Source organism: Paroedura picta, chromosome 11 (genome assembly GCF_049243985.1).
Source record: "Paroedura picta isolate Pp20150507F chromosome 11, Ppicta_v3.0, whole genome shotgun sequence".
NCBI lineage: Eukaryota > Metazoa > Chordata > Lepidosauria > Squamata > Gekkonidae > Paroedura > Paroedura picta.
Window position 1 is genome coordinate 41,901,637 of NC_135379.1, and position 15,567 is coordinate 41,917,203.

Consider the following 15,567-nt stretch of genomic DNA (forward strand, 5'->3'; position numbering starts at 1 on the left):
ATTTCAGTTTCGTTGTATTTAAGAGCATTTATTTTTAGTTAACAAAATACAATTTGTTGTTTAGCAAATTTTGCACCATGCTATAGGAAAGAGGCTACGTGGGGACAAGTACTACCAAATACAGAGAAATAGAAGTTCAGATGGTGTGCTAAATACTTGGCCAGACTGAGTCTTGAAAACAGTAGTAATGCTTTCCCCACATAAATCCTTAATACCAAACTGCATTTTGGCTGTGCCTTGACCTAGCCCAGTTTTGCCAGGTTTTCCTAATGCAGGGGTGGTCAACCTGTGGTCTTCCAGCTGTCCATGGACTACAATTCCCATGAGCCCCTGCCAGCAAATGCTGGCAGGGGCTCATGGGAATTGTAGTCCATGGACAGCTGGAGGACCACAGGTTGACTACCCCTGTCCTAATGTGTACCTTTTTTGGAAGTTTCACATGCTGCTTTAAAAGGTACCAAGAAAACTGTTTCTCACTTTTGACTCAGACAATTGAAAGGCCAGGTAGTAACCATAGCAAGTTTACAGTAGAAACGCTTCCCTGGAGGCAGAGCCAGGGAAAGAGCCAGCTTGTGGCCTTGTACATAAAGCTAGCTTCCTTTTTTCAGTCCTTCTACCCCCCCCCCCCATTACAATAGCAAATCATCTTTCTGCCACTAACACTCTGTGACTGACAAAGGGAACTTTGGGGCTCTCAAAGGCCTCACAACCATTGCTGGTCTCTAAGGTGCTACTGTACTGAGGCCTCAGGCTATTAACCATACACACACACCCTTCACATTTATTAGCTATTTTGATGACACTTTATCATAATTTGCTGCTAGAACCTAGTGCTATAGAAATGAAAACATCTAGATTTGAGTCCAGTAGCATCAGAGACCAAACAAGATTTCATCACATGAATTTTTGAGAGTCAAAGCTCATATCCCTAAAATCTTGTTGGTCAGTGAGGTGCTAGCAGACAAACATGGCTACCTCTAAAATGTGATTATAAAATCCACACCACGTTTTTTATAACCGTAGCTGAATTCCATGGCTAGAGATAGGGATAATCTGTTAATAACTACCATCAAGAAGACTTAGAACTTCAAGCAACATAGAAAATGGAGTTATTTCAGAAAAGATGGGCGTAGTCTTTATAACATGAAATTATTTCACATGGACCTGGAGAGAGTATCTGAAAAACATGCTGCTTTTAGGTGCAATCTGCTAGGACTCTGGGTGTGGAACAAACAAAAACAAGGCAGTGGTCAAGAACATTTTATTAGGAAAAATAATTAAAAACCTTACAGCTTTCTAGTGGCATCAGTTGAAGGCAGTTTGATGGGGTTCAAGTTTCTTCAAGATTTCAGAAGCCAAGGAGGAAATTAATATATTGGCATGAGAGCTAACAAAAGGAGGGGAAAACCAACAGTTATTGAAAGATGTCTAGCTAAAAGACTCTAAGCAGTTGGATTATTTAAGTGAACTTAGAAGCATGTTATGGCCACAGCTGATAACATGAGTTTTCATTTGAAATATTTTTAGGAAGAAAGCAATCTTATTCAATCATTAAATTCTGTACTACTGCGTCTACCAATGGTCGGAAGCAGCTGGTCACTCCCGACACGTTAAGCGGGAGGGGAGGTGTGAGTGTCAGTGCGCCGGCAAGCACATACATGCAGGCATGGAGTTCCGCGCCAGCGTGTGAGGCTGCCGGCACTCAAACGCCCACACTTCCCTCCCCTGCAGTGCGGCGCTGGCAATATCGGGAGTGACCGGGCGCCAAAGCACCCAACCCTAGTCCACATTCTCAGGCAGAGGTCTTTCCACCAATGAATCTTAACATAGTGGAATGAAATGTTATGCCTCAAAATAGATGTGCTCCATGTCTGCAACCCCTTCTTGTTAGATGCACCAATTTTACTGTAGGGTCTGCCTACCATTAGCACACAGGCCTTGAAAATAACAGCAACCACCCCACAATACATGCAATTAAGCGGGTGCAAGGAACACACATGGTGGGTGACTGTTCAAACAGGCAGAATTTTAAGTCAGCACAACCCACCCATTCTGAAAATATGCATGTGCAGAAGATAATATTGGTTTGGATGAACTGAACTTTACCTATTGTCCAGCTTGCCAGCAAAGATCATCTTATACCCTGCTTAGACCCTTCCACCATTAGAACAATGTGGGTGGCAACCACAAACAGGCTCCCCCCCCCCAATCAGTGGCATTTCACCTACAGAATGCCCTTCCCCTGGGCCTTGAGGCTTGCCTGGCACATAGGCTATTCTCCTTTGGCCCCAGACTAAAATGTATTTATTCACCTAGGCCTTAAAGTATTGGTCTTCTGATAGTGTGTTTTTACCCCGAGAACTCTTAACATTCATTTTAAGCTGCTCAATGGTTTGTTTTGATGCTCTCAATGGGTTTCAAATGAGTTTTAAAAGAATAACTTTCAGTGCTTTATGGCTCGTTATGAGTTATTGTGTAAGCTGCCTCAGGCAGGTTCCATGGAGAGACTACATAAACATTTCCTAAACCAATAATAAACAAATCTTTGTGTGCATTTGGGACAGATCTGTGAATGGGTCCAGATCTCCAAAGGACACCGGCCGCATCTTTCCTCAGCTGTACATCTGAAAGTTCGTCTTGCTTGCTCCTACCCTTTTTTTTGTTTAATCCAGAAGGATAAGGAGCTGCTTTTATTAGCGTGCAAGAACAATAGGCTAGTATCTGGTTATAAAGAGAGGTTGTAAAAAGAAAAAAGGGGAGGGATTGTGTCACGTAGTCTCGATCGGGATCAAAACAAGATTAGCAAAAAAAAGAAAAAGAAAAAAAAACCCTACTAGAAAGCTTTGAATAAGAGTTTTGAGGACAGTATTGTGTAGGAGGGGGTGGGCTGGAAACACAAGAAGCTTGTACTGTCTGAGGTGATTACAGGGAGATGAAAGAGGAGGAATGCGCATATAGCCTGGAAATTCCAGAAAGCCTAAGGGAACTCACCTGCCAGTTTTGGCCAATTTTTCGAGTGTGTGAACAAGAATATCTCCATCATTCTTCAAGCTTTCGATGTGTGTCTCATTAGAAGTTACCTGGAATCAAAGGAATAATTGCCAAAGGTTTAGGGAAAATGTTCCATATCGGGCTGTGTGTCTGGAGAAAATAAGAATTCTACAAAAAAATAAGCCATACAGTGTATTCTGATGTAAAGCACCCCACCCCCTCAATTGCCCAGGTTCATTCTTAAAATTCTTAGAAAGCTGCCACTTTGCAAATCTGATCTTGCTAGCTCCCAAAGCCTAAAGTTTGGAAGAGCTCACTCTGGCAGCGTCCTTCCTGGGAACTCAGCTTCCTGGAAGGTTTGTGCAGGAGCTTCGTTTTAGGGTGTCTGTTCCTCATGGTACAGAAAGGAAACGGCCAATTATATAATGGGAACATATTATGAAATATAACCCGAATACAGATTTGTGCTACCGCTTTCCTGTGCCCAAGATCAGAAGAAGCAGTTTTTTTGAAAGAAGATGGGATTTGATTGCTTTTGTTCACTGGACAAGATTTGTTTGTGTCCTTTATCCCTGTGTTTGACAGTTCCAATGGCTGCAGTACAACAGTTTTTTTTGTTTGGGTGCAAACAGTACAGCATTCCCAAAACCACACAAAACACATGGCAGATTAAATCATGATAATTTTCTGTTGGAAAGGAGAAAAATTCACTCTCTTCAGCTTTGGGGTGGTTATAAATATTGCACACATCATATTTGTTTACAGGTACCTAGCAGAAATGGTTTTTTTAAAACCACTTGGGGAGGTCTTACAAAACAGCAGAGGACTTATATGCACCACCGGTCAGAAATTAAGCGGCAAAATTATCTTCCCAACTAAGCCATTGAAATTAGTAATTTGTGGAAGGCTCTTCACCGCAGATTGGGTTTTGAGCACTGGTTAACTGACCTTGTAAATCTTACACATCTCAAGGTTGTGTTATATGGTTAAAGCGACATGATTGTTTTCATGTATCTGACAAGTCCAACCATATAATTTGAGACAACGCTTGGTACCTCTATATCAGGGGTAGTCAAACTGCATCCCTCCAGATGTCCAGCATTTGCTGGCAGGGGCTCATGGGAACTGTAGTCCATGGACATCTGGAGGGCCACAGTTTGACTACCCCTGCATGGCAGTCAGTGAGATGACACTAGTGTTATGTGTCTTTTTATGGTCCAATGATGGTTTCTAACATGGGGTTGATGGAGAAGGCAAAAAAGGGAAGGAATCAGAACTGTACTGTAAGTGCAAAGGAACCAAAAGACATTCTTCTTCAACTGTAACTATAGGGAGTGTAATGTACATCTGGAGAGACTGCACACAGGGCAATCTCTTTAGCAAAATGTCAGGACTTGGCTCCGTGGGTGCATATTTACTGTGTTCACGGAGATGTACATTAGAACAGTACACTTGTGGGAAGAATCTACAACATGCGTGGGAGTACTCTATGTGCACAGGAGCATCTGTGGATGCAACCAGCCTTTATATCAAGGTGGTCTTATGTTCTGTGGGATTTCTCTTGGCATGTGTCAACAAGTCATTTTAAACAGATCCCCAAACCTCACACCACCAACATTATTATATGGGGTTAAGAGAATCTCCTTTATTTTCACCAGTTTGTTGCAATGAGTTATGTTGAGTTCTTTTAAAATCTTGCCTGTTCCCTTAATTAAAAAATTATAATTCATTCTTGCTGCGACTTCATAACTTCATAATAATTTCAAAATGACTTTTCGTTATGCAGCTAATAAAGAACCTTGCAGTACTCCTCTGTTTAATACAATTATTAACTATTGTCATAAAGAACATCATTCATATGTAAATGTTCTAGTTAGTCCCTAAAACACAGAATAAATGTACAGGTAACACAGTGCTTTTAATAAAGGATTTAACATGCAGAAATGCATAACTTGAAAAATCCATGATTAGGAGTTTGTTATTCTAACCATCTGTGTGAAGTTGGATGTTTGATTCATCTGCCAATTTTTGTCAGATATGATTCTCCGAAGAAGATTATTAATAAACACTGGGGTTTATTCTGGGTTAAAAGGGAAAAGGGGCTTCTTGGCTTGTCTTCTTAAGGTTTCTGTCTCTAGAACAGGAAACTAGTCCCATCCCCCCCAAATTAGTCACAACTTGAAGTTTTCAATTTACAAGAACCTTCAAAACCAATTAATCTAAGGAATGAATTACTTTCATCTTTTTGAAGGGGATGGTTTTCTCTGCCCCCACAGCAACTTCAATTAAATTAGAAGTTTGCTTTCTGGATAGGAAAACTGTGTGCTAATTGCACGATAATACAAAAGACGATGCAGAATCACAGCTTTTTGGGTCCAATTGCAGTATAACACATTTAACTACATGCTACAGCAACTGTGTACATGAATAACGATGTGGAAGTGGGCAAATTTAACTATATCTGGTGTCATGATGGTATTCCACAGGTCATTACTGTTAGATTACACACAAAGATGTAGACTGTGTTTCCACTATTTTATATGTTAGGAACGTTTTGTTGACTTGTCTTGCAAAATGAAAATTTTAAAAATATAAGTGTTGTCTTTCTTGATGCCATTTCCCCCAAATGGTACAAGCTGCACCAATTCTGCTATGCAGGGAGGGGTGGCCTAAAAATCAACTACCTAAATAAGTTATTCATTTATTCAAGTTCATGATCTCTGATTTCATCAAATTTATTTGTCTGATAAATGATCAAATGTGTGGGTGGAGGGGTACAGTTCTCATAGGCTGCCATGTTCCCCCCCCCCGGTATAAGACCATTGTCCCTCCCCCAATAAGTTAGTTTACTATGTCAATCATATTTTGATGCCTTCAAAATGTCATTTTATTACGTATCTTTTAAACTGTTAGCCACCTTGTTGAACCCTGTAAGAGCAGAATAGCGAGATTTCTCATTATTCCATTAGAGACAGATATTTCCATTAGAGACAGATATTTTAAATTTACCATGGAATCCCACCTTCCTATGCAGAAATCATATCCACAGTATGGAACACTATGGAGAAAGAAAGCTATTTTCAAGTTCTGGCATTTTAGCTTTTCTTTCATGCATAATCGCCAAAGATACAAGCTAGCCTTGGATACCTGTAAACAGGGATGAGCATGATCCTGATCACAAAGTTCATAACAAATTTTGGCTAGTTTGTGGTTCATGAAGTGATGTTCATGGAAGGGTGACGGATACAAACATTTGGTGCCGTTTGTTGTGGTCTGCGAATGATTACATTGCAAGACAGATTGTTTCTGCTCAATTAAATTGTTTACAAAACTCCCACAAGACAACGGGGGGGAGGATTCTTCAGCCTTGGAAACACCAATAGAAGCCCTCCAAAGCTTAACAGGCACTGCTGGCTGCCAATAACAGCATTCCCCTTCTGCCCTATGGGATCAGAATGTTATAAAGTAAAGAAGTAAATCATGAACTGACCGAATAAAAGATAAAATACTTCCCTGAGAGCATCACCTGCTGTGTTATCTCCTCACCACTGCCATCTTGGATCCCTCAGAATGTTATATACACCCCCCAGCTGAGCTCCGCAACCTCTCTTCTCTTGGCTGTTTGTGGATACAGAGAGGAAGGGAACTTCTGTAAATTGTTCTATGCCGGCCTACCCTTGACTCTGATCTGGAAATTGCAACTGGTCCAAAATGCAATAGCATGAGTTCTCATGAGAGCACCCTGGAGGGCCCATATTCGGCCAGCCTTGAGGCATCAGCACTGGCTCGCAGTTGAATTCTGGATCCGGTTCAAGGTGCTGGTATTGCCCTTTAAGGCCATACATGGACTAGGCTGAGTGTATCTGAGGGACTGCTTGATTGACTGTAGCCCCTGAAGGGCTCTGCACTTTGCCAATTCCACCAGGCAGGTGATCTCCGGATTCAAGAGAGGTATGTCTGGCCTCAACCATAGCCAGGGCATTCTTGGTCTTGGCCCCTGCCTGGTGGAATGAGCTCTTGGAAGAGCTGAGAGGCCTGTCAGAACTGAATCAGTTCTGCAGGGCCTGCAAAATGGAGCTCTTCTACCAGGCATTTGGCTGGGATCAATAAACTCCAGCAATAATGACAGTAACATCAAGAACATCACCTGGGCTCCCCCCTGAAACCAATTAAACCAAGATGTACTATGACAGTACTGAAGAGCAATACTTGGCTAACAGCCAGTCTGATTGCTTTAATAAGTGCTTTAATAAGTTTTAACGGCTTTAGTGTTGAAGTTTGTATTGTATTTTCATGAATTAATTTGCATTGCTTTATATTGGACTATGCCGGAAACCACCCTGAGCCAGCTATGCTGGGAAGGATGGTAAAGAAATCGTATAATGAATACATTTTTAAAATTAAACGTGTTAAAAGCAGAGCTCGTGCCCTCATGAATAGGAATTTCTCTCCCCTGCTGGGGTTTTCTTGTTAGGTGGGCTCAGGGCTCTGAACCGTCCTCTCTCCCTGTTCATGCTGAGCGGAGAGGCTTAGCTTGTGCGTTCCTTGGCTGAGGACCTACATTTTGATAGTGGACCGCTCTCCCCTGCTGAGGTCTGGGGGTGTTAGATGAATTCAGGGCTTTGAGCCACCCCATCTCTTAGAGCAGAGAGGCTCAGCTAGCGAATCCCTCAGTTGAGGACCCACAGTTGGATTGTGATTCCTTTCCCTGCTTGAGTCTGGGAGTGTTTGGTGAACAGGGGGATCTCAGAGGGGCTTAGCTAGTGGATTTCTTGACTGAGAACCCACATTTTATACCCTCTCATCCTTCCTCATTATTAACCGGCTCCACTGTTTCACGAGGGTGAAAGTGGCTGCAAATGGTGAATGTTGTGGGGAGAAGGGAAGAAGACCACCCCCTGTGTACCACGGCCCCCCATCCCCTTAGTAGGGCATCATCAGAAGTCTCGGTGTCTCCTTCCCTTGTTCCTAGGACTCTCCACAGAGAAAAGTTGTTAGTACTGTCCAGAGACACCATTAGTTGCTAACATTCTTTAGAGAAGACTCTGACAGCACTGATTTTTGAGGGGAAGCATCTTCCCCTTCTACACAACTCCATGTTGCTGCTCCTGCCTCCAGTATGCCCTTCTGTGCCCACCCCAAATCTACTGCCAGAAAGCAGCTGCTCATCCTCCCACCTTATCCAGTCCTGGGGCATCATTTCCAGCCTACACTTTGGAAACATAGTCTGTGGCTATGTAGTCACAGATGCTGGTGTCAACACGCTGGTAGTGGTGAAAGCTGTGAGCCTCATGGGCATTGTCTGCCTGCTGCACATGTTTCACCTAGTGGTGAAGGATACTGTGGGACTGAGAGCACTCTCATGGTCTCCTGAGATGTAGGCTTTGTTGGAGCCCTACCAGCCCCTGGTCACCCACATTAAACATCCCCATCTAGTGGGTGTTGGCCTACACACTAGAGCTGGGCCCCAAGGGGATGGCTTTCCTCTCATGGGTCAGGGCCTTGGCAGAGAGGTTGTAGATGTGTATCCCCACCAAGTAGCATCCTCTCTGTAAGAAAGGGCTGGACTGTGGTCCCCTGGATAAAAGGCAGCATTGCTCTCTAGAATGCAGAACTCATGAAATGGAGGATGTTGGCTGGTATTACGAATCACTTTAGGTGGAAAACTCTGATTTCCACTGGTCTGGTGGGGCTGAGGTACCTGCCAAACTGTCATAACTGCCAAACTGTCAGAGGGTTAATTTGGAGACCTCATGTTGGAAGTCTCTAATCATATCTGCCTTTGGGGGGGGGGCATGTCAACCCATGAGGGATGCCTTCCTGTCTGGCAGGCAGGGGTCTGCCCAGGTGAAATTTCCCTGTGTGTTTGGTGCCACCGGCTTGTTTCTAAGCTGTTCCGTAGACTTCTGTAACTGCAGCTGTCTTTTCCAGAGAGCAACTTGGAGAGCTTTTGGGGGGCACCATAACTGGGGCCTAGAAATGTAATATACTTGGAGAGATTGTAGAGGAGTAGGCAGCAAGATGAGGCTCCCTGTGCTCTTAGTCTGTGCAGCTTGCAGGGGATCCATTCGATACATTTCTGAACCTGTGCCTGACATGTCCCCCGAAAGCACTTTCCTGGCTTGACCTTAGTCCTGTTGGGTCTGCGTGGCTACAGTGGCACTGGTTCTGCTGGGCTTGCAAAAATGCCCCCCACCTTCAGTTTTTACGGATTCTCTCGTTTGACCTTACTCCATTAGAAACAATGACGGCACCTTCAGGGGTGTGTGTGTGTGTTTGATTTGGACCCCTTAAATACAGTCCTCACCAAACTTGTAAGGCAGGAGAGTCACCCAGGTGAGTTTGGTGTCTCCAGCACATCAGGGGGGCATTCTACCACATCACAAACGTCACCAACCGAACCAGCTTGTTTAACACTAAAAAGTTCATGACACTCCGGTTTGCACCCCAAACCAAAGCACATTTTCCTAGTTTGTGCCTATTCCTACCTGAAATGGTTCAGACAGCACACATAATCTATCTGGATTCCTTTGCTGCTTCTGCAAATGAGGTCAGTTGATAAAGGAATGTTCTTAAACATGTGCTTAATGCCTTGCCAACACTTCTGAATAACAACCACCACTTCCCTCACATATGTACAGCTGTCAAGGTTAGAGCTTTCATATCAGTGGGGGTCACTTCGGCCCCCGTGTAACAAATCAACCCCCTCAATTGCTGGAAAAGCCCAACGAGCTCTGGGTTTCTAAAAGACCCTCTCCACTGGTTTCAATAGTCAGGCAACATCTTGAATTCAGAGGCAAGTACGCAATGATCGTATGGCAAGAGCAAAGCAAGCTCAACAAGTTCAGCGACTCCTGCCAATTTATGACTCGTATTAACATGCCTGGGCAGTGACGATGGGCCTTTTAAACCAGAAATAAGTATGATAAAAGCACAAATGCTCCAGGTGTTCTTTGGCAGGCAACTTTACAGACAAGTATTCTCAGACAGATTATAAAGACATGTAATCTTTAGATCTTCACAAATACATGTTACAACAACCAGGTAGCTTCAGCAAATAAAAAAAATGAAAGCTAACATAAAGGAGCTTGCATTTCAAACACTAAACTCATTTTCTCTCTCAATTATAAAATGACTCCTCTTTTTGTTGGAGTTTGAAGTCACTTACAGCTTTAACTTGGCAAGCCACATGCTCTAACACAGTCTGAAGGTCAGTGCTATGAAGTTAATAAATCTGCATAAGCCCCCTTCTTCAGATGCAATGTGTGGATCTTCACTATGCAGTCACTAGAATCAGTTATGCGGGGAAGCACAAAAAAGTGAACAGCAGGGTCAAGGGGCCACGAAAAGCAGGCAATGCAGAATGAATTGTAATCAAAACATTTGGATGTGTTCAACAATAATGGAGAGACCTTTCATTAAACTTTATGAGATCTGAAGAGAAATCTTTCGCCTTTTATTAAACTAGTTATTGGCGAGGGATAGGGATGGACACAAACCAATTCATGGCCAAAGGGGGAGAAGCAAAATGGATGGGTGAGATGGTTGCCAGCCATTTAACCTTTCCTGGGGATAACTCCCCCCCCCCTTCTCTTGGCTGCAGCAAGCCATGGCGGAGAGAAAGGGGGATCCAAACTGGCTGGTTCCGTTTGGGGAAATTCTGGCTCAGTTTGGGGATTGCCCCAAGCCTTGAACCAAACTGGAAGGTTTAGGGTTGTGCGCATCCTTCGTTAGTGAGCCCCAAGTTTGGCTAAAACAGATACCTTCTGGAACCAGAAAGAAATCTGACATGAGAAGATGTCTTCAGAAACCAGGGGGATAACATTTCTACTTCCTGGGCCTCCACTCTCTTAAAGTCTCAACAGAGCAACCTCCTGAGGGAAGAAAGCAACCCCGGTGGAATCCTGGCTATCCTGATTGCCCGTTCCAGCCAGAAAGTGACTTACACAAGTGCTCTATTCACAGTTATTTCCTGGAGACAATGGACTGGGAGGGGCGGACTGAGGGACAGCAAGCAGGGTGGCTTCTTTACACTGGCTCCCATGGCAAGCTTGATGCTGTCTCGTCTCTGGTGATGAGCAGGTGTGCTGCTGCCAGTTCTCTGGTCACCATAGGGGCCCCTCCCTCCCTTGGAAAGGCCAACACAACAATGAGGGGTTGCTTCCCTCCACAGCCAACTCTTACAAAGCTCTAAGAAGAAAGAAAAAGACTTTTCCTATGTGCTCATTTTATGAGTGGAAACAAGTGGTAAATATGTATGCTTCTCAATGGGCTTTTGTGGAGCTTAGGACTCCATTATTGAACACTCTGGGTATGTGTCTCTCTCTACACATGTAACTGTTTTAGACACAGACTCCTACAGCTACAATGCCCAATAACCAGAACATAGTGCCTATGCAGGGCCCATACAGGGAGGGACCCAATCTTCCTAGCCTGGCCTCAACCAAATGCCCGGTGGAAAACCTTCATCTTACAGGCCCTACAGAACTGTGATAGCTGTCAGGGCCCTCACCTCTTCTGGGAGCTCATTCCACCAGGTCAGGGCCAGAACCAAAAAAGCCCTGGCCATGGTCGAGGCCAAGCATGCCTCCTGGGGACCAGGGACAACCAACAGATTCAAACTTGCAGAGCAGAAGGCTCTGTGGGGAGCATAAGGATACAAGTGGTCCCTCAGATAAAAACATGGAGGCCACCCTACTCGAGTCATGGTAGTTATCCCACAGGAGATAGTATTCAGTCAAGTGTTACATCAAGGGTTTGCCATTAAAGAAATCAAGCTCCTCCCAACAACAGCACTGATTAACATCCCTCATTCACAGTCAAGTGAGAAAAGCAGGGAGCAAAACTATAGCGCAGCATGTGTGGGGCCTTCCAGCGGGCCCTGTGCAGATGAACACTTGGGCGACCAGTATGAGCAGCAGGAACATACTGCCCCATAGTAAGTCCCATTGATCTGAGCAGGCAACAGAAACAGATGTATGAAGGTCTCTTTTTCCACTGGAATTCTACAAGCATTGCCCATTAGCTGGAGGGTCAACACACATTTCTTGAAGCAAGGACCAGTGCTGGCTTATAGATGAGTTGAACCACCTGAGAAGTTTCACTAGTCTTCAAAATTCATATTGGTTCTTTCAAAATTAATTGGGTATTCTACTTGAAGAAGAGGACACCGCCCCCCCCTCCCCCCTTTCACTCTGAATTTGACTTTAGAGGAAAATTTCAGGCTGAATCTCAAAACAAGGCTGTCAAAGGAAGCATGTGGGCCAAATGTGATTTTCCAGCCAAAAATGTCAAGCATATCTACAAATATTAACATCAAGAGATTAAGACACGCAAGAGAAGGCCTTTATCTATGTTATTATTCTTTTAAGTAAAGAGTTTTTTCATTAAGCAGCTGGCTAAACTGAGATCTGAAGTTTTTAAAATATAATTTACTTTCATAATTTAATAATGTGATAATGGGAAAAAGGTGTTTTCTGGCTCCCGTACAAAGGTTCTAGTTCTTCCTGCTCTCTTTTTACTTGTCGCATGGCGTTCACTGACACATCACAACCTACTTGATTAAGTTATATCCTCTAGTTGTAATTCGAGAATATTTCTAATTTTCCAACATGAAGCAATAGCCAAAAAGAAAGCTTGTAGGATAACACTTTCAAAGGAAATCATTTACCAGCGTAATAACATTGTGCATGATACCTAAACCAAAAAACTGCCTTGCTTACAGTATTTTCTGGACCACCCGGTGGGGTGTGGAGTGGGAGTCACTATGGTGCAGTAGTTCTGTTCTTATCTATTGGACAGATTTACAGGAGGTAGTGGAGACGGCTGCTCCACCCCATGAGAATTCTCCTGTGGGAGGTCACAAGATTCCATCATGTTTATATATGTCTCCTTCATGCTGTTGAATGTTTACACATTTAGCATTGCTGGGAGACCATGAATGAGAATTTAGGAGCATTGCTAAAGATGTGTTCATGACATTCCAATACCCCCACCCCCCAAATTCCAGTGAGTTGGAAAAATCTTTCAATGAGGGCACAGAATCAGAAATGGGCTAAAGAGGGATAGTAGACTTAAGCTTGAGCCAGATGCCTAAAATAGTGATGAGAACAGGTCCAGTCAAATTAGAACCCAATATCAGTCCTGAACAGGTTACATGTCCCCTGAAAGCCCAGGTTCACAGCTTGAAGGCAGCACCAACACTGGTTCCAAAGCTTTTGCATGTAGCTGTGATCAGGAGAGTCTCTGCACAATGCAGAAGAAGAAGAAGAAGAACAAGAGTTGGGTTTTTTTGCCCCACTTTTCACTACTCGAAGGAGTCACTTACAATTGCCTTCCTCTCCTCACAACAGACACCTTGTGATGCAGGTGGGGCTGAGAGAGCTCAGAGAAAGATTGCTCTGTGAGAAGAGCTCTAACAGGATTGTAACTGGACCAGGATCACCCAGCGGGCTGCATGTGGAGGAGCAGGGAATCAAACCATCAGATTAGAAGCTATCACTTTTAACCACTACACCAAGCTGGACCGTTTTATTGGGGGACAGAGAAACAATAACATTGTAGGGAAATCTCAAGTTCGGACATAGAGTAGTTTCTATGGGGCTGGCTTTTCCAAAGCTGCAAAAGACCCTGAAAGTGATGGCAAAGCTCCCAATCAGTACTAACGAAAGAACTCATAACATTGGTCTTCAGGGACTACTTGCCAGTTAACTTCTGAGTTATCATCTTAATTTCCAGTGCTGGGTATTTAATAATCTAAACTTGGCTTTCTGAAGGAACTCCATTTCCCCCCTGTGTCATTCCTGAGACCATTAGGAATCCCCCCTAAATCTAGGGTCTGCTCCATAATATGAAAAACACTTCTAAGGAAGATATGATTGCCCAGCTCATCACAGGTTTTGTTTTTTAAAAAAAGGGCTGAAGACACAGAACATTTGTTTACAGCCTAGGGATTCCTTTGATATAGTACAATGGCAGCTGGGAAAGGGCCGGCTCTGCCGATTATGCACGGCACTGGCCTGATCCAGCCCCCACTCGCACCCCTGGCATCCCAGGGAATGTGGAAAATTCCTCATTCCCTTGCTGCAGGTTTTCTGGGGCGCTGCGCTGGGCCAGGGCTGGGATGGAAGCAGCGTCATGCATAATGGGGCTACCCTTCTGCCGTCATCCCGGGGTTCCTGCCCTGTGCATAATCGGTCTTACAGGGTTGCCAGATCCCCCCCAGTGGCGGTAGTCCCCCCCCCCACTGTCAGATCCCCATTGCCCTGCCTAACTGATCAGTTGTTGGGGGTGGGGGGGACTTACCCTGAAAAAGAGCAAGACCTAGCTGACATTTGGGTGACATATCTATGTCACTTCTGATATGACCCAGAATTGATGTCATTATGTTGGCTGATGCTCTGGTAATTAGGTAAAAACTTGATGGTAGAAGCCATATTTACCATAGAGATTTTGCCCTAATACTAGAGCATTATCTGACATCACTGCATGAAGTCACAGTAGAAGTGACATAGACTTACTGCTACAAGATCATCTGGGCCTCCCTCCTACTCTTCATAAGTCCACCACTAATTGCCAGGAGGCAATACATATACATATACCTAACATGTAAGAGGAATCAGTGATTGATTCAAAATTGAGAAAGAAGTTCAGGCAAGGCTGTATACTGTTGCCTTGCCTATTTAACTTGTATGCGGAGCACATCATGAGAAAGGCGGGATTAGAGGAGTCACAAATTGGGATCAAGATTGCAGGAGAAATATCAATAACCTCAGATATGCAGATGATACCACTCTAACGGCAGAAAGCGAAGAGGAACTAAAGAGCCTCTTGATGTGGGTGAAGGAGGAGAGTGCAAAAGCTGGCTTGAAACATCAAGAAAACTAAGGGCATCCGGCCCTCTCGATTCCTGTCAAATAGATGGGGAAGAAATGGAGGTAGTGACAAATTTTATTTTCCTGGGCTCCGAGATCACTGAAATTGGGGACTGCAGCAAAAAAAATCAAAAGATGCTTGCTCCTGGGGAGGAAAGCTGTGGCAAATCTAGACAGCATCCTAAAAAGCAGAGACATCACCCTGCTAATAAAAGTGCGTCTAGTCAAGGCTATGGTCTCCCCAGTTGTAATGTATGGCTGTGAAAGTTGGACCATAAGGAAAGCCAAGCGTCAAAGAATTGAGGCTTTTGAACTCTGGTGCTGGAGAAGACTCTTGCGAGTCCCTTGGACTGCAAGGTGAACAAACTGGTCAGTCCTAGAGGAGAACAGCCCTGACTGCTCCTTAGAAGGCCAGATCCTGAAGATGAAACTCAAATACTTTGGCCACCTCATGAGAAGGAAGGACTCCCTGGAGAAGAGCCTAATGCTGGGAGCGATCGAGGGCAAAAGAAGAAGGGGACGACAGAGAATGAGGTGGCTGGATGGAGTCACTGAAGCAGTAGGTGTGAACTTAAATGGACTCCGGGGAATGGTAGAGGACAGGAAGGCCTGGAGGATCTTTGTCCATGGGGTCGCGATGGGTCGGACACGACTTTGCAGCTAACAACAACAACAACATGTAAGGGATCTTAAAAACTAAAGT

At 44.1% G+C, this 15,567-nt stretch overlaps 1 protein-coding gene across 5 annotated transcripts in view; it reads right to left on the bottom strand.

The window, feature by feature from the left end:
• Positions 1-1,244: 1,244 nt before the first annotated feature.
• ULK4 (unc-51 like kinase 4) overlaps positions 1,245-15,567 on the bottom strand; it is a 173,936-nt gene continuing 159,613 nt past the window's right edge. For all 5 annotated transcript variants that reach the window (XM_077303057.1, XM_077303055.1, XM_077303058.1 and 2 more), the window contains exons 36-37: positions 2,992-3,080; positions 1,245-1,387 (exon numbers count right to left, since the gene is read on the bottom strand). In XM_077303057.1, the coding sequence (XP_077159172.1) occupies positions 1,306-1,387; positions 2,992-3,080 (171 nt within the window). In that variant the 3' untranslated portion in view covers positions 1,245-1,305. The remainder of the gene's footprint in view (positions 1,388-2,991; positions 3,081-15,567) is intronic.